General features: G+C 37.7%; 4 protein-coding genes across 4 annotated transcripts; 2 read left to right on the top strand and 2 right to left on the bottom strand.

Moving 5' to 3' along the window:
* Nucleotides 1-2,771: 2,771 nt before the first annotated feature.
* tmem276a (transmembrane protein 276a) lies at nucleotides 2,772-5,075 on the bottom strand. The gene is made up of 4 exons (XM_030137014.1): nucleotides 4,673-5,075; nucleotides 4,070-4,183; nucleotides 3,786-3,923; nucleotides 2,772-3,624 (listed from the first exon to the last, which is right to left on the bottom strand). The coding sequence occupies exons 1-4, from the start codon at nucleotides 5,073-5,075 to the stop codon at nucleotides 3,377-3,379; spliced, it is 903 nt and encodes a 300-aa protein (XP_029992874.1). The 3' UTR covers nucleotides 2,772-3,376.
* Nucleotides 5,076-6,538: 1,463 nt separating this feature from the next.
* Nucleotides 6,539-9,886, top strand: spi1a (Spi-1 proto-oncogene a). The gene is made up of 5 exons (XM_030135714.1): nucleotides 6,539-6,690; nucleotides 6,898-6,988; nucleotides 8,003-8,190; nucleotides 8,950-9,115; nucleotides 9,209-9,886. Exons 1-5 carry the CDS (start codon nucleotides 6,667-6,669, stop codon nucleotides 9,517-9,519), a joined length of 780 nt encoding a protein of 259 aa, XP_029991574.1. The 5' UTR covers nucleotides 6,539-6,666; the 3' UTR covers nucleotides 9,520-9,886.
* A 1,495-nt stretch (nucleotides 9,887-11,381) lies between these two features.
* LOC115420432 (protein regulator of cytokinesis 1-like) lies at nucleotides 11,382-19,942 on the top strand. Its single transcript, XM_030135668.1, has 14 exons — nucleotides 11,382-11,534; nucleotides 11,883-12,015; nucleotides 12,094-12,216; nucleotides 12,299-12,535; nucleotides 12,610-12,780; nucleotides 12,927-13,076; nucleotides 13,206-13,353; nucleotides 13,440-13,576; nucleotides 13,854-13,949; nucleotides 15,825-15,971; nucleotides 16,053-16,163; nucleotides 16,260-16,367; nucleotides 17,750-17,923; nucleotides 19,437-19,942. Exons 1-14 carry the CDS (start codon nucleotides 11,524-11,526, stop codon nucleotides 19,506-19,508), a joined length of 1,818 nt encoding a protein of 605 aa, XP_029991528.1. The 5' UTR covers nucleotides 11,382-11,523; the 3' UTR covers nucleotides 19,509-19,942.
* LOC115420433 (ubiquitin-associated protein 1-like) lies at nucleotides 19,204-25,723 on the bottom strand. Its single transcript, XM_030135669.1, has 6 exons — nucleotides 25,561-25,723; nucleotides 25,344-25,482; nucleotides 22,665-23,291; nucleotides 21,777-21,947; nucleotides 20,276-20,377; nucleotides 19,204-20,198 (listed from the first exon to the last, which is right to left on the bottom strand). Exons 2-6 carry the CDS (start codon nucleotides 25,467-25,469, stop codon nucleotides 20,064-20,066), a joined length of 1,161 nt encoding a protein of 386 aa, XP_029991529.1. The 5' UTR covers nucleotides 25,470-25,482; nucleotides 25,561-25,723; the 3' UTR covers nucleotides 19,204-20,063.
* Nucleotides 25,724-26,004: the final 281 nt, after the last annotated feature.

The raw sequence follows: 26,004 nt of genomic DNA, 5'->3' as shown, positions 1-26,004 counted from the left end.
AAATCATCTTTCAGAAACAAATACAAGGACAAATAAAATGCAGGACTTTTGGCACAATCTTTCCATCATACTAATGCTGACAACTTCCTCCCAAACCCTGAGTAAGTCTCCTCTCATAACAGCATGCGGTGTTATGAGTCAAATTAAAAGCACCAGTGGTGAGTTGAATTCTGCCAAAATCTGCTCTGCCAGATAATGGACGCCCTTCATATTTATTTTCAGACATTATAAGGATCAAATTATCTTACCCACATTATAACAGCCCCAAATATAATGGGGATAACATCATTTAAGATTTCATGTCAAAAATAATATTTGTGAGTAAATTGTCTCCACAAATACACAATTACATTTCATTTGCAACACTAATGCATTAGTTTGTTAGTCATGTTTTACATTTACAAACCACACTGTTTTCTATTGATTCACAAAACAGAAAATGCAGTGTTTAAAAAAATGTTGTGTTAGTTTGTAAGGTTTCATCAGAAGATTAGTTCCATTTTAAATGTTAATCTCACAAAATTCCAACAAATAAATGCAAATGTTGACATTATGGATGGAGGGAAAATGAGGAACGCTGATACAGCTGTTGTTACATGTCACTTTGCAGATATAATGCAAAACATACATGAACTTCATAAAATTTAGTGTTCACTTCCAGCTAACTAGGACCATATGGAGTAATTGGACCACCTACAACATTAAAATCCTGTTAGGGACTGTGACCGCATGTGACATATTGGATTTTCTCCTGATTAAACACACACTGTACAGGTGTTTAGTGTCAGAAGTACCACAAAGAGTTCAGCAATGATGGTAGAAGTACTCAAGTCCTAGTAAGTCAGTAAAAGTACCAGTTCAGCAAAGTGAAATATATTGATAAAATATCTACACAAGATAAAGCCTTCTTATAAAAAGAAATAGGAGCAAGCAGAAAAAATGTTAAAGTATTGAAGTTTAAGTACTACTTGGTGGATACATTATTATATTATTTCATAATTAAGTGTGAGGCCTCATTCTTGTGTTTGTACGTTGCTGTTGTTTCTGCCAGAACTGGACTTGGTTTGACCTGCTCTCCAGTTCTATAAGTAGATACACCAGATAAATACAAGAGCTCATCAAATAATTAATGGGAGAAGAAAGAAGAAAAATGAAGTTCTGGCACACACCTGTTTTTAGTTTTTGACCTGTTTTCTCTAATCATTGATTTTTGGGAGATTCTGGACCAACTGAACCTTTCTTGAAATGAAACCATGTGAGAAATTTGAGAGAAAAAAATAAACTTGTACCCATCTGAAATGTGAGTCAACTACATGCTGGTTTATGAAAGATGTTAGCATACCAAACGGCTGGAAACCACTGGTTTAATCGATAATAATGTGTTGTGTGTTATGCTATGTTATGTTATCCATTGTGTAAAATTTTCAATTTAAAGGTAATTAAAGCTGTGGAGTAGAACTATAAGGTAGCAGAAAATTGAAGTAGTAGTATTAACTGAAGTATGTACAAGCATTATTATTATTGTTGTTGTTGTTTTTATGTATTTTTTTGTATGAATGCATTTAGTTACTTTCCACCATTGATTCAATGCAACCAGCCATATAATAAATGGTTCTTCACACTGTGTCAGTGCATTTTTCTGCGCAATTTACAGACAAGTGTGAAATTCCAGCTGTGTCAAATACATTTACTCATTTATCTTATACTATAAGTTACTATTATACAGCTTTTGTAGTATCTCACACAACCCAACTTAAAATACCTCAACCTATCACTTCAGTTCACAGTGTTTCCTACTCCTTCAGTTTGTGTAAGTCCTCCTACAAGTGACTATTTTAATGTAAAGATAGTATGAGTCAATTACTGCTGTACATTACTCAAACAAGTGTATTTTATTATTTGGTTCAGAAATTACTCTAAGTATTTATCAGAGAGTGCGAATGATGTGCTATTATAAAATTGAATTTCCTGCTTTTGTAAAATAAAGCTTTTTAAAAATTATTTTATGAACCTATCTTACTTACATTAACATTGTCTCTGCATAGTTTGAAACAACGGTGTAGATTCTTTTGAGACTACAACTGCATATAACTGAATGGACATTTTAAATATATTTGAACAAAAAAAAAAAAGTCAGGATATGATTTACATGTCAGAGGCAAAAGTATTTCCTCTAAATAATGCAAGAAAGTAATTTGATCTCAAGTGGCATGTAGGCATTTCATCAATGAAAAACAACTCTCTAATGTAATTAAAAATTATAAGGTTGTAAATGTATCAGTTGAGATCAGTTTGTGATACTGCCTTTAACATAATGATATATTTTGTAATTTATTCTAAAGTATCATTGGAAAGATTTACTCTGACATGCGACTCTGTCCTTGGATTATGTGAATGGTCTAATTTGTGTAAGTTTTGTGTCTCACTTTGAACATTTTAAAGGAGAAATGGCTGAAGAAACACAGACAGAAAATAACATTCTATATCATAATACTGGAAGGGCTCAGAACATAAAGAATGACTGACCAAACCATTTTTATGTCACTACTCATAAAATATAGAATAACATCTTTTCCCAAAAGTCAACTCTCCCGAGCATAAAAACTACCACATCTAGAACCTGTGGTTCCCCACGGGTCACATACTAACAGTGTACTATATTGTACAAGCTCTCTGCCTGCGGACACAGTGAACATATGTTTTATCATCACAGGGAAAAAAGACAACAGAGATTGAAAGGATTTTTGTTGGATGTGTAACACATGGAAGAATAGTTTTGCATGGCTGTTTTATTTTTCAAAAATATTTCAATGGGTAAGACCTCGAGAACAACAAAACATTTCCCTCAAACACAGTTTGGTCATAATGCTCATGTTTTTTCTTAAATAAACACAAATGCATCTGCATACATACGATTCAAAAAGTACATGTACATATTTGATCTGAATGGGTACATAATGATACACAGTTGCCCTTTGAAATGTGACAGTACACATCCATGGTTTCATCTTCAATACAGAATTCAGATTGTGCTATTGATCTTCTGCCAGTGCCTCTTTTTCTCTTTTTTTCAAACTAGCAGGTTTTACAGGAAGAAAATTTGTATAACTATTCTCCTCTTGATGAGCAGGCAATAACACTGAACAGTTCATTCGTAAAGAGGGACAGAAAAAAGCACCAGAGGAACTGAAATCATCTTCAGTCAAATGTCACCTCCTTTCATTTTCATGTGAGCCACAGCCAGTGTCTTGTGCTTTCTCTGTGCCAAGCTGTGTGAAGGCTCTCTCTGCCGAGTCCCTGGGTAAAACTGTGCTTGGAACAGGGCTCGTCACCGTTTCAGAATGAGACAGGTGTCTGTTAGATGTGCGGTGGCCTGTCACACACAGCCATTCTCCTGCCTGGGCTTGTGCGCCACAGGGGTGTGTGGAGGGTAGAGGGATGGGGCAAGTGTGCACAGGAAGCCAGCAAGCAACGTGAGGCCCAGTCCACCCCATGCACAAAACATGGACCAGCCGTAACCATGACTGATGTCTTCTGGTATTCCAAACATGTAGCGAGGATAGCGGGATAGTTCAAAGTTGATCCCAGCCACACATGTGCAAAGCGAGATTATGCAGCATGTCCCTGAAAAAAAAAAAAAAAAAAAAACACAAGTCAGACCCAACCTAATTTCATCTCCTCTGATGCATCATTACACAGGCTGCATCCACTTGTTTCTCATTCACAAAGACCTTACTGCCCCTCTGTGGTGAGTTTAGGTAGTGCTTTTTATGTAAAACACTTACCTCCCATGAGAAAGAGAAGTCCAGCGACATACTGCATCAGATCATGCTCCTTACAGCATCCCAGCACCCCAATGATCCAGCCGAAAAGGATGATGGATATGGCCATGCCTACGAAACTGGCAGTCATCCTCTGGAGGTCTGCAAAGCGCACAGGAGAGGCTGACAGTGTTGTTTGGTGCCATGCCAAGTTGCACAACATTCAATCTAGGAAGATTACATGAATAAAAAAAAGGTGTGTTGTTTTTTTTTTTTTGGGGGGGGGGGGGGGGGGGGGGACGACTCACGGAGCGCATGCCACTCATCCTGCCGTATTGTCTTCGTCAGATTGATTGGCAGATTTCTGGGGAGCACAGATGATGAGTAGTAGTATTTTATTGGCGTGCAGCGCGGAACCAATCCTGTGGATGTAAACAACACAAAGATGTCACATAAGCACTGAAATTAAACGAACAGGGTATCACAAAGCTCTCTGCTGCTCCCCTCCCCTCTCCTCCCAAAAAGCACCCAACCCCCCTCCTCCTCTCCTCCTCCTCCTCTCCATCACCACCCACCCACCCATCCACCCACACCATTGTGGAGTAGCTTATTGTACGCATATCGAGGCTTCTGTTACTACACTTGCCCTTTTGTGCTGGAAAAACACAGCACGTCGAATGTATTGTAACTGTACTCCGTGTTACACTGCGTAGGCCTTGAAGGTCTGTGCGCAGCAGCATCACCTTGGATAGCGCATTCGTGCGAAGTATTGCATGATAGCTCCTCACACACGCGCGCTCGCGCAAGCACGCACATATAGAGACGCGCACAGACACAATACTGTCAACACAAATGTCCAATAGAGCGCATGAGGGTACAGTGAAACAAAAGCATTAGCCTGCAAACCAAACCTTTGAAGATCGAATCCTCCATCTCCAAGTCAAACCCCTGCCGATGACACTTTCTCCACAGTCCGGTGATGGTGGAGTTAAACTGCCGACTGCAGAGGGACTCCATGGCCGGGGCAGGAGGCAAGAAGTGCCGCTTAGCCCGCAGCAGCATCTCGCCGCTGACACTGGAGCCTTTCCTCTCCACATTTTTCTCCTTTGGCAACATGCGTAATGGAAGGTTGTTGTTGGAGATGTAAATGTATCCAGGGTCGTTTCTTTTGTTGGAATAATTCTTGCAGCGTTCCCGGTGCCTCCTGGCGTCAGTCTCGTACCAGTTGTCAGTGCTGATCGCTATCGCTATCAGCCCTAAAGCACAAAATGCCAAAAAGAGACCTGCTACGGTTAAAGTCCTCATAGCAGCCATGTTCCATGCGTATCTGCCGTGATATTTCCACGGGACAGCAGGATTCCGCTCCTGGCTGGTGCTGTCAGTGTCTGAGGTGGCAAGGAAATTCAGCAATACGTGCAAATTTTAAATGGAGATAAATCCCCACAGTCTTCATTTCTCTGATGTGTCAAGCATTGCCGAAAAGAGGCATGTTCGGAGGCAGAGGATAAATACATTTGGGCCTCGCTGAGCTATTTTGGTTGTCTCCTCTCTGCCTCTGAACTCAGTCTAGCCTAGATACTGGTCACTCCAACATTTCCATCCAGTAGATGGAGACAGAGCAAACAACATGTCATCTCCTCTGATGCACCTACAGAAAATCGTGGTAAAAACACAATCACACAAAGTTCCTCCACTCAGTTTTTGTGTATTTAGTGGGTCATCAGTGCAGCTATTGTCTGCAGGCTTCAGTTATGAGACTCCATAAGGGCAGATCACAATAAACCCCAGAAAGGGCCTCATTTTCTCTGTTTGTGGACAGGAAACGGTTTCATCACATCCAGCAGATGTTCTCTGGTAATTTTCCATCCCAACATTGGCCAAACAAATCACAATATAAATATATCTTGCAATAGTGGTTGGTTCATTGTATCACTTACAGATAAATGCGATAAACATATAGACGTTGTTGTAAGTATAAGACAGGATTTAAGAAGGGGTCATGACTGTTTATTAGAACTGTCAAAAGTGTTACTGTCACAAGTAAATAACACAACTAAATATTTTATAGGGACAAAGTGGCTCCTGTCAGGTTTTCACGGTTTCATTCTCATGGTCAGTACTTCCCCAAATGAAACCATGATGCCAAACAAAAAGAGGAACAAGCCCTAATCCATACTTCACTTTTGGTTTCATCTCCTCTGTGCAGTAACTCTTAAAAATTCCTATGAATACATCTTTGCTGGGTGTTTGTTTTGTTTGATAAATGGCAGATTTAATATGTGAAAGTCAACGTTCCTCTTCTAACAGTCTGTGCACCAAAGAAGAGATAAAATATGTAAAATATCCTTTACAACACAAATGTGAGAGGTAACACGTAATTGATTTTTTAATGATCTGACTTTTCCAGAATTGGCTTTAGAAGTTTATCATGCTCCTTAAAATCATCCACAGTGAATCAAATATAATATTGTTGTGGGTGTATTGTGTAATTTAATAAAGCTTTTTGATGATAAACAGAATTTTAAAATATATATATATATATATGTATATGTACATATATATATATATATATATATATATATATATATATATATATATATATATATATATATATATATATATATATACTGTGATCACTTCACTTGGAAAGAAAAAGTACAAATAATAGGCTTACGTGCGCATCTGTTTATCTCACACATTACACTTGGCCATCAGGAACTAACTGATCATATAAATTCGACATTAGGATGTCATTAATGTAGACTGTTAGGGTCCAGTTTACAGCTCACTTTCAGTTCCTACTTGTCTGGTGAAGTCAGCGACATTGCATGTCTCTCGGTTAAGCAATAAATAATTCACATTCATCACCAGCTTTAGGAACAGAGATTCATGCTGCCTTGTTTACATGATGGATGGATATATTGTATCTGTAAGTACTAATACTACTGTTCTGTCACATATTCAACTTTTACAAAACAGAGCTGGAAATGTGAACATAGCTTTTTACAGTGAGAGGATATTTTACTGTTGGGTTTCTATGGTTTGTACTTCTGATGTTAATAGTATTGCATTATCTGTTGGCTATGTTTTACATTTTTAACTTCTTTGTGACAAATCCTATTTTTCACTTCTGAAGGTCTCAGAGGAAATTGTTCCAAATGAGCCAGAGAATTACAGACCACCAGCAGAACTGTACCCTTACCTTAATGTCGGAGATATTTATGACGGTGAGTACACTCAAATTAACTGTACTTTTTTAAAAACTTACTTTTGTTTTAACCTCTATTTTACCAGGGACATTTTCTTTTCACAATGTCACAATGTCAGACAAGTGCCAGGAAGGGAAGGGAGGAGTAAAAACCAACAATATACAATAATCAACAAACAAAACAAAGGCTCAAAAAGGGGTCAAACAGTTGCACCAGTCTTTTCTCTAAAGGCGCACCTTCACATCTTTTGTTCATCTACTTGTTAGACATTTAATATAACTCGAGTGTAAATGTCCGACACTTCCTCCACATACTCCTTTATTATGGGAAGTTCTTCATTTTATCAAACTAGAGAGAATGAGGTACATGTTGAACAACATCCTAAGATAATTTCATAAAGTGTTCTTATAAAGGAAAGTTGGACATAACAGATATCTCTGAATGATTAAAAAATAATAATAATCATGCCCAGCAGAATGACTGACAACTTTGCCATGTGTCTGTTTTTTTTTTTGTTTTTTTTTTACTGTACTTTATAATTGTGTAAAATGAAAGATTTTATTTTAGGTTTGGTTTTTGAGTTGTAATATTTATTCTGTTTCATGTGATTCGACCTTATTGACCAAATAAGGTAGAATCACTGCTCATTCGTTGGAACTCAGGAAAACTACCATAAACATATTCAGGAAGAAAAAGGAGCAAAATATTTGTGATAGTCATAAAAGATGACCATAAGTAGAGATAAATAATGTACTGATGTAATTAAAATATCCTCAAATATCCTTTAAAGCAGAGACTGAGATAAATATATTGAGTCTAAATGTTTTTTGTAACAGCATCATGGGCAGTAGCATGTCTCATGTCAATTCAGTCACCTGTTGATAATTATAGGAATCTGTTACCAAAAACTTTAAGTGTATCCCTGTTTCTGCTTTTAGCATCCAATGTTTTTAAGGATATTTTTAATGCTACCTGTAAATGTAAACATAAATGTGTAATTTTACCTTTGCCCCAACATTTTTCACTTTTCAGAGCACAGATGGACCTCGTATCATTCTGACCGGGCCCCCACATCAGATTTTGAGAACTCACCAGTCAATCATCTGACAGAGCTTCAGTCTGTGTCACCTCAACAGCTGATACCACCCTACCGTTACAACAGTGACTCTTTGCCCCTTCACCTGGACCCCCCACTCGGATCCCTCTCTGTGTCTCCACAAGTAAGTGAAGGGATGCAAAATTATTATGTAACATCCCTCTGGAGTAAAGGTTATTGGTCCAAGTAGATCACAAAATGTTAAGCATAAAGATATAGTCACAATTACACTCTAGGACAGAGAAATACTTAATATAACTGTGATATGAGTCGTTGTTTTTTCTCGTATAACTCTGTACTGTGGTTTACAGTCTGTTCATTATATTTCCCCTGAATGAAATTATGGTTAGTCACTGCAACCTTTACAACAATGAGAAGCTGGGGCATAAAAATATGAAATTTGATTTTAATGTTGATAGATTCAAGCTTGGTCTTAACCAATTAATCTGGCCTTTATTATCTTAATTACATGTTCAGACTTTAACCCATGAAAATTCACTTTTATGATAACAGACAAAAATATTCACATTTAATGTATTGCCTTTTCTTATTCTGCTGACTGAATAAATGAAATGGTATGAAAAGTGAATACTTTATACTCAAGAAAACATCAGGCTTTGGCTCAATTGTATCCATCAATGAAGATTTTCTATCTTTACAAACACAGCACATGATGTTGAGAGCTGGGGATATTTTTTTTGACGCCATATGTTCATACTGAACATTAAATTCTATTTTTCTATTTTGGCAGACCTACTTCCCCTTTTATTACAATGGCTGTGTTTAAATGAAAATGTCAAACAGTGAATAATCTCCAACAAAAAAAATACTGATACTGACACTATTTGATCGTGAACTATTACATATTGAATATTTCTCCTAGATCCCGTACTATCCCCCATCCCTGTGCTTCCCATACCAGCCCTCTGCCTCGCCTGCCCATTATTATTCTGAAGAAGAGCAAAGAGGAATGAGTCCCCCTTTGGAGGTATCAGAAGGGGAGGATGAATTTGAACACCACAACCACTCCACCTTAAAGAGGGACACTAGTGAGTATTTGCAAAGCGAATTTGATCTTACTGGTATTAAAACCTAAAGTGATGACTGCCAAAACAGCTTTAATGTGACATTTTGTAATCTAGGTAACAAGAAGAAAATCCGCTTGTACCAGTTCCTCCTGGACTTGCTCCAAAACGGTGACATGAGTGACAGTATCTGGTGGGTGGACCAGGACAAAGGCATTTTCCAGTTCTCCACAAAACACAAAGAAGCTCTGGCCAGCCACTGGGGTATTCAGAAGGGAAACCGCAAGAAAATGACGTACCAAAAAATGGCTCGAGCTTTGAGGAACTATGGTAAAACAGGAGAGATTAAAAAAATAAAGAAGAAACTTACCTACCAGTTCAGTGAGGAGGTGCTGAGGAACCTTTATATACGTCAATATCCTCACTGAGGTTGAAACAAAGGCTGTCTTTATGCTGAAAAGCACTGACTTAGGCCAAACTATATTTTGCCTGTATATTTGCAATTTCATTTCTACCAAGTTTTTCTCTTATTTATTTGTAACACCAATTTCTTTATTTCATCTGCAGGCTTTTGTATGAATACTTACTTTTTTTTTTTTTTAGCAATTCAAGTATTTCAAAAGCAATACAGTCAACGAAACCTTGAATTCTTCACTGGTTCCTAAGCAATGCTGTTTTTCATCCTAATTTCCAATTACATGTATCAGGCCAAATCTGTACTTTCATTTTTCATCTCATTTGCATTTTTATTCATTCAGTGTTTTACAAAATAAAGAATAAACCTGTTTGCCACAACCTGAAGTTGCCTTGACACATTGCCTGTAACAACATGTATTGTGCTGTAGGCACTGATGTTGGTGTTAATTACTCATTATGGATTGATACCTGGTATCAAACAATGCTAAATTACTAAATAGTATCTAAGTGAAATAGTACTGAAGCTCAGTACCTAGTCCTGTAAACAGTTTATACAAGGGTTGGACAAAATAATGGAAACAGCTAACATTGTGTCATCATAGAAGGTGTTTCCATTATTTTGTCCAACTCCTGTATGCACAGGGTTGTAATGTTAAAGTGAGGCCAAACCAGAGAATCTCTGCACTTATGGGGAAAATGGAAAAGGACAAACCTACCAGTGGTAGGTGGAAATTGTGAAGAGAGCTATAGATGTGCAGAATTTGTGCTACAGGTCAGATTTTTTATGGACAACACATTCTAATAGATAGATTAACTTTATTTATCCCAATAACTAGGAAGAAAGGAAGAGGATGACCCAGACCAGATTCATCTGGAAATATACACAGATGCTGGACTGGTTGTTTTATAATACACATTTAAGTCATCAACAATTAAAAATTGTCAAAAGTCTCTGTTATAAAAAGTAGAACTCAACAATAGACCTATAAAATAGCATGCTGTTTAACTGTTAAAAAAGCAGTGACCCATTCATACTCAGAAATACACTGAAAGTATTTACTTATTAGTGTGTCACCTATTCACCCCTTTCAAGGATAGACTGTAAAAGTGCTATTAGTGAATCTGCACTGATAACACAACACTGGAAGCTGGTAATGACAGACCATAATTGCAAAATCTCCATTCTCATAAAACTGAGAAAAAGGACAGATTAGTGGCAAAATTCAACACATTCTCACAAAGGGAGACTAAAGGTATAAATAGGCCTATGTGCAGAATTTGTGCTGCAGGCCAATGGACAATCATATATGAATGACATTTCCCTACGAGGCACCTAACTCAACAGAACACCTTACATGAATGCAAATGAAAATGATGTGATCAGATCTTGAAGTACATAAAGAAACTGGATAGATAGTGTAACTACACAAAAACCCAGTATAGTCGTTGTCTGCCCTTTCTTTGGAAACACAATGATATCCTGTGGTGCTAATATTAAAAAAAAAATCACTAGTCAACTCACACCAGTGTTTATAAATAATAATTTTGGTACTGCATTCCTGATAAACAAAAACAGAAAGGCTATTTCTTTGAAGGGAGATAATCTGTTGCTCCTTTATGTGATTAAAATCAATTAAGTTACCTCGAATAATCAGCAATAAATACATATTTTGATACTGTTCTGTTGGTAATTATTTTACTTTGTAAACATTTGCATGATTTAATCGTTAAAATAATTTAATTTAAGTAGTATTTTTAGTCAGGCAGTGTGTGTCAGCGGAGGACGGCCCCTCTAAATACTCCAAGATTGCGTCACACCAATCAGCCAATCAGAGCCCAGATGGTGTTTCGGTGCAAATTTCAAACGTTGGCCAACGCAGGAGTTGACAAACGTACGGACAGACGCACAACGGCAGCCGCACTGATATTAGCTGTTTGTTTTTTTGTTTTTGAAGTCGACTTTTCGCGTTAAGGGAAATTGTTATTTTAAAACTTCAGTTTTCTGAGGTCGCAACATGAGAGGGAGGTTGGTAACTTTTTTCTTTCAGTTTTTGTGGCGTAATTATTTACTCTTTAAACTTGCTAATCAGCTAGCAGATCTACACCTGGGCTACTGAATAAACTGGCTTTATGTTGGCTTGTATCGCGGTCTTCGTGCCTCATATTGAGTAATATAGGATTTGTTAGAATTAAAGTTTACCCGTTAAATGGTATGATATGTCGTAACATATATTTGTCGACAGCTAGCTATCTTGACCTATTTGCCACCGTTAATGTTTTTTAGCTTCCTGCTAGCTTAGTGAATGGTTTTGCTAATGAACTGGTTTGGCCGGTAACATTCAGCTGACCAACACGAGCATTTCTCCTCTTTCAGCGAAGTCCATGCAGCAGAATCTGTTGCCTACCTTAACAGAGCAATGGTTAGGCTGCAGGAAATTTGGGACGAGATTGGGATCCTAGAGGAGCAGCGTCTGGAAAGAACCAACGAGGTCCACAAGCACATCAAAGTGAGTTTCACAGTAGCTGCTTGAGAATACTGAGTTTGAACTTCTAGACAGAGTTTAAAAAGTTTTATTTGCTTGCAGGGTTTGCTGGATTTAATGATTGCTGAGGAAGAAGCACATAAACCCAGACTAGTAAAAAGCATTGAGTCCTGCCGCAAAGAACTTAGTGATCTATGCAGTGAACTTCAGCTGCCCCCCTTTGAGGTACAGTTGCATTTATGTTATATGTAGTGTTTTTACTATGGCTGGAAATCTGCTCATACATTTAAACTGACTTTCCCTGAAGGATGAGGAAGATGGTTGCACCATGCTGCAGATGGAGAAGAACTATCGCACAAAACTAGAAGTCATGAAGGAGCATAAGAGGCAAAGATTGGAGGAGCTTAAACGGCTGACAGCTAAAGACTGCGAGCTGTGTGACATTATGTGCACCACACCTTTTTCCATCAACAAGAACTCCCTCCCATCACTGACGCAGCTGGAAGCATACCGTGCCTACCTTGACGAGCTGACAAAAGAGAAGGTATTTCTTAATTTCCCTCTGTCCTGATTAGTTTCTGTTTATTTGTGTTGTAACCTGTCACCTGTCATTTTCAGGAGCGTCGCCATCTCGAATTTGTGAGCTTGAAAAAGGAGATTGCATTATGCATGAATGATTTGGAGCAGCAACCAGAGACCAGTTTTGAAACAGATGTGATGTGTGAGGACGATGAAGCATTTTGTCTGTCAAATGACAACATGGATGCTCTTAAACTGCTCCTTGGCCAGGTGATTTATTTATTTATTTATTTTTTAAATTTTTTACATTTGTATTTAAATATTTAGTAAGAAGAGGCTACATTAACAGTGTATATTTTATTTTATGTTGACAGTGCATTTTGCCATAATGGTATTAATGGATGTGTCTCTTTCAGTTAAAAGAACGCAAGAATGAGATTCAACTCCACTGTTCTGCTCTACGCACTAAGATACAACAATTGTGGGAAAGACTTCAGGTTCCTCAAGAGGAAAGGGAAGGATTCTCTGAGCATATGGTCAAGTCAAAAAAGAAAAACATTGAAGCAGTAAGGGAGTCATTAAGTTAATCTTGAACAGCACAAGTACTGATTGCACAAAATCTATTGGTATGTTTTTCCCATAACCTGTAATCCATCCATGACAAAGATGTAATGATGTGTGTTCACTGTATTCAGCTTCAGATTGAGTTCCAGCGACTGGAGGTTTTGAAAATTCAGAGCATGAAAAGTGTAACTGAGGCCATCAGAGCTGAGATTGCCCTCCTTTGGGAGAGATGCTTCTATAGTCAAGAGCAGTGCCAGGCTTTTGTTCCATATCATGAAGGTTAGTAGCAGTTTTTGTTTCATTTATCATTTGCTGTTGGTAATGATTTAAAAAGAGTGGATCTTAACACATGTATCTTGTTACAGATAATTTCACTGAAGAGCTTCTCAACCTCCATGAGGCTGAAGTTAAAGCCTTAAAAAAGTACTATGAGGATCATAAAGAGCTCTTTGATGGAGTCACGAAATGGCAGGAGAACTGGTCCTTGTACTTGGAACTTGACGTGAGTATAAATATACTGGTCTTGGTGCAGTTTTAGGCCAGTAACTATTAATTTTCATAGCCAGTTTTTTTTTTTTACTGTTACTTGCTTGGTCTGTGTATCAGAAAATGGTGGGGAAAATTATAACTGTTTCATAGGCATAAAGAAAAGGGAAAACAAAGGACTTTGAAATTACCCACAGATTATCACAGACTATCAAAACAGATGGTAATTAATTTCACCGATCAAATAAGTGCAAAATCATTGCAGTTCTAATAGTAGATGCTTCTCATCACAGAAAAAGGCAAATGATCCAGGAAGGTTCAACAACAGAGGTGGAAATCTTCTGAAAGAGGAGAAACAAAGAAGTGACCTGCAGAAAAGTTTGCCTAAGGTAAGGAAATTATTAAAAATGATTGTTTAAGAAATGCTTTGCTAAGTCAAACCAGACCTGCTGTCATGAGAAGTCCTGAACATACACACCTCATCATCAAAATTTTAAGACCAGTTGAAAAATTACATGAATCTACATTTTGCACTGTTGGATCTTAAGAAGGTTCTAAGTAGAGTTTCAAAATGCATAAAGAAGAAATGGGAGTGAGACAAAAAAAAACTGTGTAGGCAATTTATTGAAAACAACAATTAAACTGAAATAGGCTCTTCATCAGCCGATCAAAAGTTTAAGACCACAGCCTTTAACTGTCAAAATCTGCACAAAAGTGTGGATTCAATGTCATTTTGTGTCAAGTATTCATACTCATGACCTCCTGATGGCAAAAAGCAAAAAAAACTTTCTCTCTTTGAATGTGGTCAGATTGTTGAGCTGCATAAGCAAGGCTTCTGGGAACACGCCATCGCTGCTGAGGTTGGACGCAGTAAGACAGTCATTCTGAATTCCATAAAAGATCCTGAGGGTTATGGAGCAAAAAAGTCAAGTGGTAGACCCAAAAAAATTTCACTGGCACTGAGCCGGAGGATCTGATTGGCTGTCCGTCAACACGGAACGATCCTCGACCCAAATGAAGGCAGTTACTGGTGCCGACTGCAGCCCAATAGCCATCAAATGGCATCTGCCAGAGAAGGGCTTTAAGAACAAAAAACATCTTCAAAGGCCTTGTCTCCTTCAACACTGCAAAATTACCCGTTTGGACTTTGCAAGAGAGTACCAAGCATTAGACATTGAAAGGTGAAAGAAAGTTTTACACTCTGATGAGGAAAAAATGTAACCTTGACGGTCCTGATGGCTTCAATGTTACTGGCATGACAAGGAGATCCCACTGGAGATGTTTTCTAGGCAGTGGCACTGTGGAGGGGGCATTGCCATAATGATCTGGGGTGTTTTTTCCTTCAGTGGAACAATGGAGCTTCAGGTTGGGCAGGGGTGTCAAACAGCGGCTGGCTATGTGGAGATGTTGTAGGGAGCATTCCTCATGACTGAGGGTCCTCATCTGTGTGGTAGTGACTGGGTTTAAAAACAGGACAATGCTGCAGTTCACAATGCCCGCCTGACAAAGGACTTCTAACAGAGGACGAACGTCACTCTTTTGGACCATCCCGCATGTTCCCCTTATCTAAATCCAATTGAGAACATCTGGGGATGGATGGAAAGGGAAGTTTACAAAAATGGACATCAGTTCCAGACAGTGGATTCAAAATGACTGTCTAACTGCGTCCAACTTCAGCAGTGATGGCGCGTTGCCAAAGGCCTTGTTTATGCAGCTCAATAATCCAACTACGTTCAAAGAGATTTTTTTTTTTTTTCCTTTGCCATCAGGAGGTCATGACAGAGTGAATACCTGACAGAAAATGACATTGAATCCACATTTTTACACAGATTTTGGCTTTTCAAGGCTGTGGTCTCAAACTTTGATTGGCTGATGAACAGCCTATTTCAGTTTGTTTTCAATAAGTTGCTTACTCAGAATTTTTTGTCTCACTCCCATTTCTTCTTTTTGCATTTTGAAACTCTACTTGGGACCTTCTTAAGATCCAACGGTGCAAAATGTAAATCCATGCAAGTTTTCAACTGGTCTTAAAATTCTGATCAGGAGTGTATTAAGAAGAGAAGCCTGTTGATGATTGAGGTAGTGTTGCATTATCTTGCTTAGCCAACAGATGGGGCTAAACTACTTATTCTGTATTCTCTCATTCCACATACCCCAGATTTTTAAGTAAGATATTATAGAAAGATGACAGCTGTAAAACAATAGTTGACTGGCTGAACAGTTACCATTACAACCATGCAAAAACATCCTCCTGTTTGTTCCAGCTGGAGAAGATTCTCAAGGCCCAAATTGATTTGTGGGAGCAGGAGCAGGGCAAGGAGTTCCTTGTGGGTGGACAGAAATTCATGGAGTATGTTCAGAAGCAGTGGGATGAGCACCAGTCTGAAAAAGAGAAGGAGAAACTGGAGAGGGTACTTGTAATCAAAGCAAAATGTTGAATTTTGTTGTTAAAGTTGTTTGCCATTATTGACATAATAATTTCCCTGAAATAGCAACTGAAGAAAACTAAGCAGACTCAGGAGGACATGTTGTATGGAACGACTGTTAGGACACCATCCAAGAGGCGGATGGCAGGGAATCCCACACCAGTCAAACTCAGAAAGGTAAAATGCTGCTGTGGTTTTATCAAAGTCATTGTCTAGAATCTTACTGTGGCTGTGTACGTGAATAATGAGGAGCTATTTGTGTCCCACTTGTAGCTCAATGGAACCTCAACCATGTCCACACCCACCAGCTTCCTCAGCTCTGGCTTCGGTGGAACCATGTGTCAGTCATCATTCCAGAAACCGCCTCTGTCCACTACCAAGGTGTGTTCACTGTCACCTAACTGGTCTGAATGTTGTCTACATGACATCATATTAACAATAAATCTAAAGTTTCAGACATAATGTACCACAACCACAGTGGTGAATGATGTCTGGGCTCACTTTCAGACTACTGTGGTCTGGTTGGCTTTAGCTTTTAATTCTTTACAACTGAATAAGATTTGCAAAGTTACCAGCACTGCGTATTTCAGTACTACAAAGCCTGACATAGAGGTGGACATGTTTATTTCAATGACTACAATTTTTTTCCTGAAAGAAAATATGTACGTAAGGTTTTTAATTATCACTCATCTATGTGGAACCACTGCAGCTTTGTATTCCTGAGTGCAGGGTGCAGCAGTAACAGGTCATCAATATTCATTTTGGTGCTTTGATACAGCTTGAGTGCACAGCGTGCAGATGGTGCGGCTGTTTACAAAACATTAACATTCATCTGTGTGGATGCACAAATGGTTGTTAATATGTAAGCCTTTTAGTGACTTTGAGTGAGTTCAAAGTTGCAGCAGAAGTATCTGACTTTAGGAAGACATAAAGACGGCTTAGAAATGAAGCATCGATGGTGTGGAAGGCTGCATATTACTTAAGAGGCAAGGCAACACTGTTGTACAAGTCACTGTCTTTTTTTTTTTTTTTTTTTTTAATTTAATGGTTATTATCTTTCATTCTACACAGTCTAAAGCAGGGGTGTCAAACTCATTTTAGTTCAGGGGCCCTGCACAGCCCAAAATGATCTGAAGTTGGCTGGACAAGTAAAATAAAAACAGTAAAAAGTAAAAGTACATTATGACAATGTTTACATCTACAGTTTCCTTAAAAATATGAATAGCATAAACAACCTGAAATTTCTTTAGAGAAATAAGTGCAATTTTAACAATATTATACCTCATCTTATTACTTACACATGTATATTACAACTTGCCGATTACAGTTAATCTACAAATACATTTAGTAACAGGCATTTCTCTTAACATATTTCAAGTTGTTCCTATTTGTTCAGGTTATACACATTTTTTGTGAAAGGACAGTTTGCAAATGTAAACATTTTCATCTAATTTTACTTTCACACTAAAACAAAAAGAAAAATTGGGGTTGTCACTATTTATAGGTTATAATCTTATTTTATCTTATCTTGTCCAACCCACTTGAGATTAAATTGTTTTGCATGTGACCCCTAAACTAAAATGAGTTTAACATCTTTGATTGTTAATATCTTGAAAGGAATTTTTGCATTTCACAAATTCAACACAGCGGCCGCACTGGACCCTTTGGGGGGCTAGTTTTGGCCCACAGGCCGCATGTTTTACACCTGTGTTCTGAAGTCAAAAGAAAGCTTTGAAACACTCATAATTTTTGTTCTGTGGTAGGGTTTTGGCATTCGAACCCCTGGACAAGGACGGACTCCCCGTGTACTAGATCGAAACAAGGAAAACATCTCCCATCTTAGAAACACTCCAACAAGTGGCACATTAAGGTCTCAGGATACTCAAGATCACACCTTCACCATAAACTCTATCGCTGGCTCCTATTCGGAATTTGCGGTAAATGCGTCTTCACATCTGTTTAGTCTTTCATCACCAAGAATCCACTGAAGAACAGTTTGATGAAGGAAAATGCAATTCTCCAGTGATATTCTTCCACAATCATCCCAAACAGAGCAGTTTGTTGGTTTGTACAATTAATGAAAATCTGATGCTCGTCAAATTTTACTGTCATTAGTCTGTGCCCCATTTGGTGTCACTGCTGATGTAAAACCATATTTTTATACTACCCTTTTAAAATACTGGACTGGTGTGTAGTAACGCAAGCATTTTCAGAGACAAAGCTTTGTTAAACAATTTTAGATGAATCATGAAAGGACACAATAATTGCCGTCATGTTGACAGTGCAAATTTAGCTGTGTATTAATGGTTAGAATATCAAGAACAGGGTTCCCGCAGGGTTTTAAAAAGTCTGGAACTCACAAATCTGCGTTTAATACCTTAAAAGTCTTTAAGAGGTATTAAATTTGACATGGTAGGTCTTAAGTTATGTTACCATAAACTTGTTTACTGTATTGTTTAAATGTGAAAGTAACATTAGTCGACTCAGTTCCAACCCAACAATGTATATTGAAACTAGAAGCACTCGGAGAGCACAGACCTCCGCCAAGGCTGATCAGTGCCCGCCCCCCCATGCCAAGGAGGTTATGTTTTTGCCAGGGTTTGTTTGTCTGTCTGTCTGTTTGTCTGTCCGTTAGTGTGCAACATAACTCAAAAAGTTATGGACAGATTTTGATGAAATTTTCTGGTCTGCCCCACCCCCCACCACCCCACCACCCCCGTGGGCCCCCCCACCCCCGATCACCACCAAAATTTAATAATTTCTTCCTTATCCCATTTCCAACAAACCCTGAAAATTTCATCAAAGTCTGTCCATAACTTTTTGAGTTATGTTGCACACTAACGGACAGACAGACAGACAAACAAACCCTGGCAAAAACATAACCTCCTTGGCGGAGGTAATTAGGAGCTAATTATCGCTAATTTTGGAGCCCCCGGTGAGAAATGACGCAGAACGGTGGGAATCGAGGCACTGGAGTAAATGCATTTCCCTGAATTCTAGGAGTCACAAATTTTTGCCAGTATGGCCACGAAATGGGCGTTAAACTTTATTCTAAGTAGTCTTAAATGTAACTTGTAGAAACGCTGAAGAAGTAAATGTGTATTTTATAAGAATGTTACCAAACAGTACAGCTTTTGCACATCATAGAAGCTGAATTTAATAAAATTAAATATGTTTAGAAATGGTTAATGGGTATTAAAATGCATTGAGACCACTGTGAGATACATCGACCATATTTATTAAAATCAGTGCACTACTCCCAGATGGTGAAAAAGAACCAATCTTCAACTATAAACACTTCTCACATTTTAAACAATCACTATAACTTTACAAAGTGAATACAAAGCATTTCAGATATACATACTCACACAACCTGTATTAATTCTGTCATAAATCTGATGACAATGATGATAAAGTACACAGATACTGAGTTTTCATTCTTGTTCACAGAGGGACCTCACGAAGGCTTCTAAGTCGAACGTGAAGACGGGAATTATGAACTCCACCGTCCAGAATCACTGATGGTTCAATGGAGCTGCTTCAGCACTGGGGGTCATCCAGCTCAGCGGTGGTCTGGTCTAGTACTGATGTCACTGAACAAGAAGCTTCTAATGTAAACGTCCTCACAAAAACTATATTGTATATATTTATGAAAAGTGAACATTCTGAGACTCAAGCAGTTTTAAACTTTATTTCAGGATTCTAGTGCCGAGTCTGTATGTGTGTGTTTGTAATATGGCTGCTGTGGCTGTTGTATTTTTATTTTTTGCATTACAGCTTTTTCATATGAAACAATATTCAGCACTACTTGATTTCAGTACTGTAGCGTTAAGCCAGTGCACTATAAATTTGCTCCTCCAGCTGGGATGACAGCTACATTTTCTCTTGATCTAATTATTTTGAGGGCTTTTTTTCTCTTTTTTTCTTTTTTAAATCAAGCTGTAAATAAACATTCTGGAAAACGTTAACTGTTAATTGACTCGTGTCTTTTTTTTTTTCTAATTTGTATAACATATTGTGGCTTCATATTGGAGCATAACAGGTTTTGTGACAAAAAAAGTGAAGTGGGTGTTGAATTCAAGCCATGCGTGTCATAAGTTCTTCTAGTGCTTTCTCACGGTGATTTTCATGAACAAGCAACACTTCTTTGATTGCACTTTGCTGGAATCCCATCTCATTAAACTGAGCCAGCAGCCGTAGGAACTCAGCCGCCTGAAATCAGATTTCGAGGGAACATTAGTAACACAAAACAGGCTCAAAACTCTGACGCTGCTGCTGTCTTGAATTACCTTGGTCTCACAGTTCTGGAACATCTCCAAAGCCTCTTCCACCTGCCCTTCATCGTAACCCAGCTGAACCAGACGCTCACAGGCAACCAGGTACTTCAGGATCTGTCAATAAGAGCAGACATGGTACATCTGACTTACAATGAATGGACTTGCATCATTAATCCATAAAGATTCAAACATCCACCATCAAACAAAATCATCTATTGATCTAAAATGTTTAATAACTGTTGATCCATTAATCCTATCAATACATGTAAATAATTAAAGTAAAATGCAGTTCATTATCCTCTCATAGTCATCAGATATGACCCATTTGGATGTTCAGTGGGTCCGTAGTGAACGTAGCAACAGTCATTTTCTGCAACTTTGATTCACCAGTAAAACCCATGGAGTTGGATTAATAGCAGTGGATGGACACACTTGATTTATATTCAGTTATTGAAATATTTGCTGAAAAAAGTTCCCTTCAGTTTTTTTCTTTCTGATATAATAATCATCAACTTTAATCTGAGCTTTTATGAACATCTACATGATCAATAAATATAGGGAAGTACCTGAGTTTCACTGAAAAAAACACAAAATGCAAAGGATAATATAATAAATGGTGATAAATAATTTAAGAAAGGTTAAATAGAGAGAAAAATTCATTTGGGAACTGCCACAGAAGTAGTGCTGGGTCTTTATGGATTAAGCATCAGGACTTCAGAGGGTACTTTATAAGGAGTTCATTTCCATGCACTGTTAGAAAAGGAGCACTACATGATGGGTCTTACTAGGGAAAACAGGATTTACCTGGCAATAAATGTAAATCATTATTGATATGTGTGTGTTCTCCTAGACATGGTAGACAGTTTTAATAATCTGATTTTAACAAGGTTCTTTGAGATTCTGTTTTGTTTTTTTTTCTTTTTATGGTCATTTAACCATATATAAACCCGTGTAACACCACTATAGCATACTTACATATTGTCATAGCCTAGCATGTCCTATAAAAGACAATACACACGACTTGACTGTGTCTTAACAGTTCAGGTTATACAAATATTTTACACAAGTAAACCAGGCAAACCGAAAAAATGGAAAACACGTCTCAGTCTTATTGATTCCTCATCTCTGTATGTGGAGTTTTCTCACTGAAACAATTTGTGTCAGTTTGGTGGAGGCTGAATTTTGAAATGTTTTCCAGTACATTCTTTATACCCAGTATGGACATAAGGAACAATTACCAGATTTTGTATTACATTAACATTAATCTGTAAAATGCGAGCTTTTTTTTAACCTTTAAACTTAACATGTGATTGACATAATTGTATTTATAATTTTTTAAGCTGAAGTAACTTAAAGAATTGTAGTGTTTTCCCCTGGAGGTTTCTGTTGGGTGTCTGTAAATTGGCTTAAGAGTCTGGTTTTGACCAGCTCTATACATAAAGTGTCATGAGATAACTTTTGTTATGATTTGTCACTATATTAATAAAATGTGATTGATTGAAGTATTCTCTACCTTCTCTGGGCTTCTGTAGCCGGTCTTTTGCAGGGCTAAAATAGCTGTGCGTAACGGGTAGCCCTTCTCAGTGATGGTTTCAAGCAGCTCCCTCTCCTCCTGGGTCAGAGCTGACAGAAGCTCTGCTGCCGAGTCGAAGAAAACTCCATGAGAACCATTGGTCCTCATGACCTGGTCAGAAAACAGGATAAGTCATTGTAAATATTACCTGTGGAACGTCAATATTTAAATACTCTGTAAGTAAAACTGTGATTTTATACAATTATACCTCTGCTGCACTTGTCTTAGAGGTAAATGCTTGTTATCACTTGTCATTGGTTTCTTGTCATACATTTGGACAGATTTAGTTACTTTCAGGTGACCATTTTTCAGCCCCTGTCAGTTCAGTATATCCCTAAATGTGCTGATTTTGAATCTTTGTGATGAACTTCAGGATCAAGTGTTCATTTATGGGTTGAAAGGACTCTCCTTGTTCTTAAACTAAATAAAGTCTTTAAAACCCATTTTAAATTAACTCTTAAATGCTTTGTGACAAACATAAAAACAGGACTGATTTCTGACATCTAATATATTATGGTTCTGAAAGGACAGTGTGTATACATATCCTCCTGAAGAAAAAAAATTCTGTTTCCAATCAAGGCAATCATTTAATTATTTATAAAAGCCAAAGCTTTTATTTTCCTGGGTCTCATATGAAGATCTGAATGTGATGCATTGCTGTAGATTAAATTACACAACAGTAGGTTATATTAAATAGGTCAAATGGTAAAACACAGAAAGGAACTGTTTTACTGCATATTATTTTTCATATTTTAACTATGCCAGTACTTAAGTACAGACTCTGAATACTTAATCCACTAGTGAATATTGCACAGATGGAAAGCTGACCTTCTGCCTGCGGTGTTTCACAGCAGGCCCTGCAGAGGAGGGCCTCTGCCGCAGTAGTCTGGATGGAGAGCGAACAGCAGGTGGTGTGTTTTGGGAGTATTTTCTGCCCACAGAACCCAGGGAGCGGTTCCTCTTCTTGCAGTTCTTCTGCAGTGGGGGGGCCTGCTGTGTCCTCTGCTGCTCCAGTGCTTGCAGAGGCTGTCTGCTGTCTTGAAGACAGGGTAAGGAGTTTCTGTGTCCTCTGAGACACTGAGGTGAGTCCTGCTTACAGCAGTGAGCTGAGGAACCATAGTGCATGTCTTTAACTCTGGATATGGGGTCTCTGGGTGAAGCAGTCCAGGGCCGCTCCACATCCTTAACGGGGGACACTGCATCTTCATTATCCTCGTAGTAACCATCGTCATCCTCTGAGTCAGATATGATGAACTTGACAGAGCGATGGTGCATCCAGGCATCTGCAGAGGTCAGGCTGTGACTGCGGGGCCGCAACCTGGGGTCAGCGCTCCTGGAGCTGCCTCTGCGGGGGTCCTGAGGACTGCTGAACATTAGCCAGTACGGAGGACAAGAAGGGGCCTGAGAAACTGGCTGGTGCCCAGTTAAAATCCATTTCTCCAGGTTGAATACGTACTGCAAAAAATAAAAACAAAAGGTTTGAGATAGTGAGGAAAAACTTCCTTATTCAATTTAAGGGGTGTCAAACATACGGCCCACCGGCCAAAAGCAGCCCACCAAAGGTTCCAATCCCCTAGGATGACTTTATGAAATGCAAAAATTACCCTGAAGATGTTAACAATCACAGATTACACAATCATTTTAGTTCAGGTTCCACATACAGACCATTTTGACCAGTAAAATACTATCATAACAACCTATAAATAATGACAACTCCAAATTTTTCTCTTTGTTTTAGTGGAAAAAAAGGAAAATTACATGAAAATGTTTACAAACTATACTTTCACAAACAAATATGAATATCCTGAACAACATGAAATGCTTTAACAGAAGTGCAATTTTAACAATATTCAGCCTGTTATTAAATATTTTGTGTCTTTGTAGATCCACTTTGATCTGTAATTTTTAATGCACATATGTAAATGATAAACTGAGGCATAATATTGTTAAAATTGCACTTATTTTCAGATTGTTCTTGTAATTCACATTTTTAAAGACTAGTTTATAGATCTAAACATTTTCATAATGTAACTTTACTTTTTTCACTCTAAAATATAACACAGAGGAATTTGTAGATGACATTATTTATAGGTTATTATGTTATTTTACTGGTCCAGCCCCCTGGATATCACATTGGGCTGAATGGGGCCCCTGAATTAAAATGAGTTTGCCACCCCTGATGGAGAGGTTTAAAGGTCAGTGCAGCTGTTACCGGACCTGTTATTGTAGATATAAAATGTAAAAATTATAATCTAGAATAACAACATTTTAAACTGAATATGTTCATTGAAATGTGTCCTGACAATCAGCTGCTATACTTAAATATTTAAGTAAAATGGACCCAGATGCTGCTCCTCATGGTATAAAATAGGAGACTACTGGTTTTACCCAATACATATGATTGAGTAAAACAGTTGTGTGAATTCTGGAAGTTATTAACATTTCCAAATAAAATACTCTCACACTGAACATTTATTCGACAAATAAATGTAGTGTTTTTCTGGCTCAAATCATGCAACAAAAACAAGCCTATGTTCATTTTCTGTATTCTTATCTATTACTGTAGTCATAAAGAAATCAGCATTTGGTAGAATGAATGATTCCATTTTCCTTTTCATTCAGACTCAAATCTGGAAATGTGAATCTCTTAATTTTTTTCCAGACCTGGACATTTTTTCAATAAATTAACTGAAGAATAACGAATAATACCCAGGTGTAAAACATACGGCCCAGGGGGCAAATCTGGCCCACCAAAGAGTCCAATCTGGCCCGTAAGATGAATTTGTGAAATGCAAAAATTACACTGAAGATATTAACAATCAATAGTGTAAAAATCATTTTATTTCATGTTCTATACATACACATATAAACCAATTACATCTCAATTGGGTCAGACCAGAAAAAACCTGTCATGTTAACCTATAAATAATGACAACTGCAGATTTTTATCTTTGCTTTAGTGTAAAAAAGTAAAATTACATGAAAATGTTTACATTAACAAACTATTCTTTTACAAAAAAATGTGAATAACCTGAGGAAATATGAACAATGTGAAATGTTTTGAGAAAAGTAAATGCAATTTTATCAATATTATGTGTATTTGTAATTGTAATGTAAGTTGTAATGCACGTGTAAATGATAAACTGATAAACTGATGCAGAATATTGTTAAAACTGCACTTGTTTTTCTTAAGATATTTCAAGTTGTTCATGTTATTCAGATTTTTAAAGAAAACGATGTAGATATAAACATTATCATAATGTAATTTTACTTTTTTCACTGGTGTTATTTTACTTGTCCGGCCCATTTGAGATCATATTAGGGTAAATGTGGCCCCTGAACTAAAATGAGTTTGACACCCCTGGAATTATAAGTCATAAAAACTTACTGAATGCAAGCTGCATAACAAAGAAACATGTAATATCTATAAACTGTGGAGTCAAACTAATCACTGCTAATGAACAGATGGAAAAAAATAAAATGTGGCTGTTTATTTGTATGTGTGACCTCGGTTTCTTGTAGAATCTGCTTGCAGTCCGGTATGATGATTCCTGGATCTGTGACCAGCTGCACTTCCTCCTGCAGTGCACCCAGTGGAGTCTGAAACGGGACGTCCTCCAGTGTGTTCATCATCGCAACAAATAATCTGCAACAGAGAAAAGATGCTGAGATTTCCAGTTTCCAGCCCAATATTTTGTTTCCATTTAGCTGCTCGGTCACTTACGCCTGTCAGGTCGTCTTCTCCAGGTCTGCAGTTTCGTGAGGGACTGACAGGTGTGTGGAGTAAAGTACAGACATCATTATCGTATCGTACGTGACAAATCTTCTCATCACTAAGCCTCTGACATCATCTGTGGAGTTGTTTACCAATAATACCTCAGACATCTTTTGCAATCTTAACACCACACATATAAAAACATAAATAGTAAATATAAAAAAACCACAATAAATGTCTACATATAATAATAAAACAATTCAAAAATCCATTAATGCTGTTTTCCCTTTTTTTCATATTTTACAGTGAATACATAATCAGTATAATATATTGGATAATTTTCCACAGGTTTGTATAACCATCATAACTGCAGAAGCATCTTTTTCATTCAAAGTTAAAGCCTCATTTCAGACTGTGTGACTTTCACAGTGGACATGAAGGAGGATTAGGGAA

The sequence above is a fragment of the Sphaeramia orbicularis genome, chromosome 6, assembly GCF_902148855.1.
Source record: "Sphaeramia orbicularis chromosome 6, fSphaOr1.1, whole genome shotgun sequence".
Classification (NCBI taxonomy): Eukaryota; Metazoa; Chordata; class Actinopteri; order Kurtiformes; family Apogonidae; genus Sphaeramia; species Sphaeramia orbicularis.
The sequence above is the reverse complement of the archived record's forward strand: the minus strand, read 5'-3'. Positions and strand labels throughout refer to the sequence as shown.

Excerpts from the sequence above, each read along its gene's own strand:
- tmem276a (XM_030137014.1), bottom strand. The coding sequence starts at position 5,075 with ATGGCTGCTATGAGGACTTTAACCGTAGCAGGTCTCTTTTTGGCATTT. Across the intron at positions 4,184-4,672 it reads GGAGGATTCGATCTTCAAAG|GATTGGTTCCGCGCTGCACG; the intron begins GTTTGGTTTGCA and ends TTACATCCACAG. Across the intron at positions 3,625-3,785 it reads ACTTCTCTTTCTCATGGGAG|GGACATGCTGCATAATCTCG; the intron begins GTAAGTGTTTTA and ends TTTTTTTTTCAG.
- spi1a (XM_030135714.1), top strand. The coding sequence starts at position 6,667 with ATGATGGATGGATATATTGTATCT. Across the intron at positions 6,989-8,002 it reads TGTCGGAGATATTTATGACG|AGCACAGATGGACCTCGTAT; the intron begins GTGAGTACACTC and ends TTCACTTTTCAG. Across the intron at positions 9,116-9,208 it reads CACCTTAAAGAGGGACACTA|GTAACAAGAAGAAAATCCGC; the intron begins GTGAGTATTTGC and ends TTTGTAATCTAG.
- LOC115420432 (XM_030135668.1), top strand. Across the intron at positions 15,972-16,052 it reads AGAAGGAGAAACTGGAGAGG|CAACTGAAGAAAACTAAGCA; the intron begins GTACTTGTAATC and ends TCCCTGAAATAG. Across the intron at positions 16,368-17,749 it reads CGCCTCTGTCCACTACCAAG|GGTTTTGGCATTCGAACCCC; the intron begins GTGTGTTCACTG and ends GTTCTGTGGTAG.
- LOC115420433 (XM_030135669.1), bottom strand. The coding sequence starts at position 25,469 with ATGATGAACACACTGGAGGACGTCCCGTTTCAGACTCCACTGGGTGCA. Across the intron at positions 20,378-21,776 it reads GCTACAGAAGCCCAGAGAAG|ATCCTGAAGTACCTGGTTGC; the intron begins GTAGAGAATACT and ends TCTTATTGACAG. Across the intron at positions 20,199-20,275 it reads TCCAGAACTGTGAGACCAAG|GCGGCTGAGTTCCTACGGCT; the intron begins GTAATTCAAGAC and ends ATCTGATTTCAG.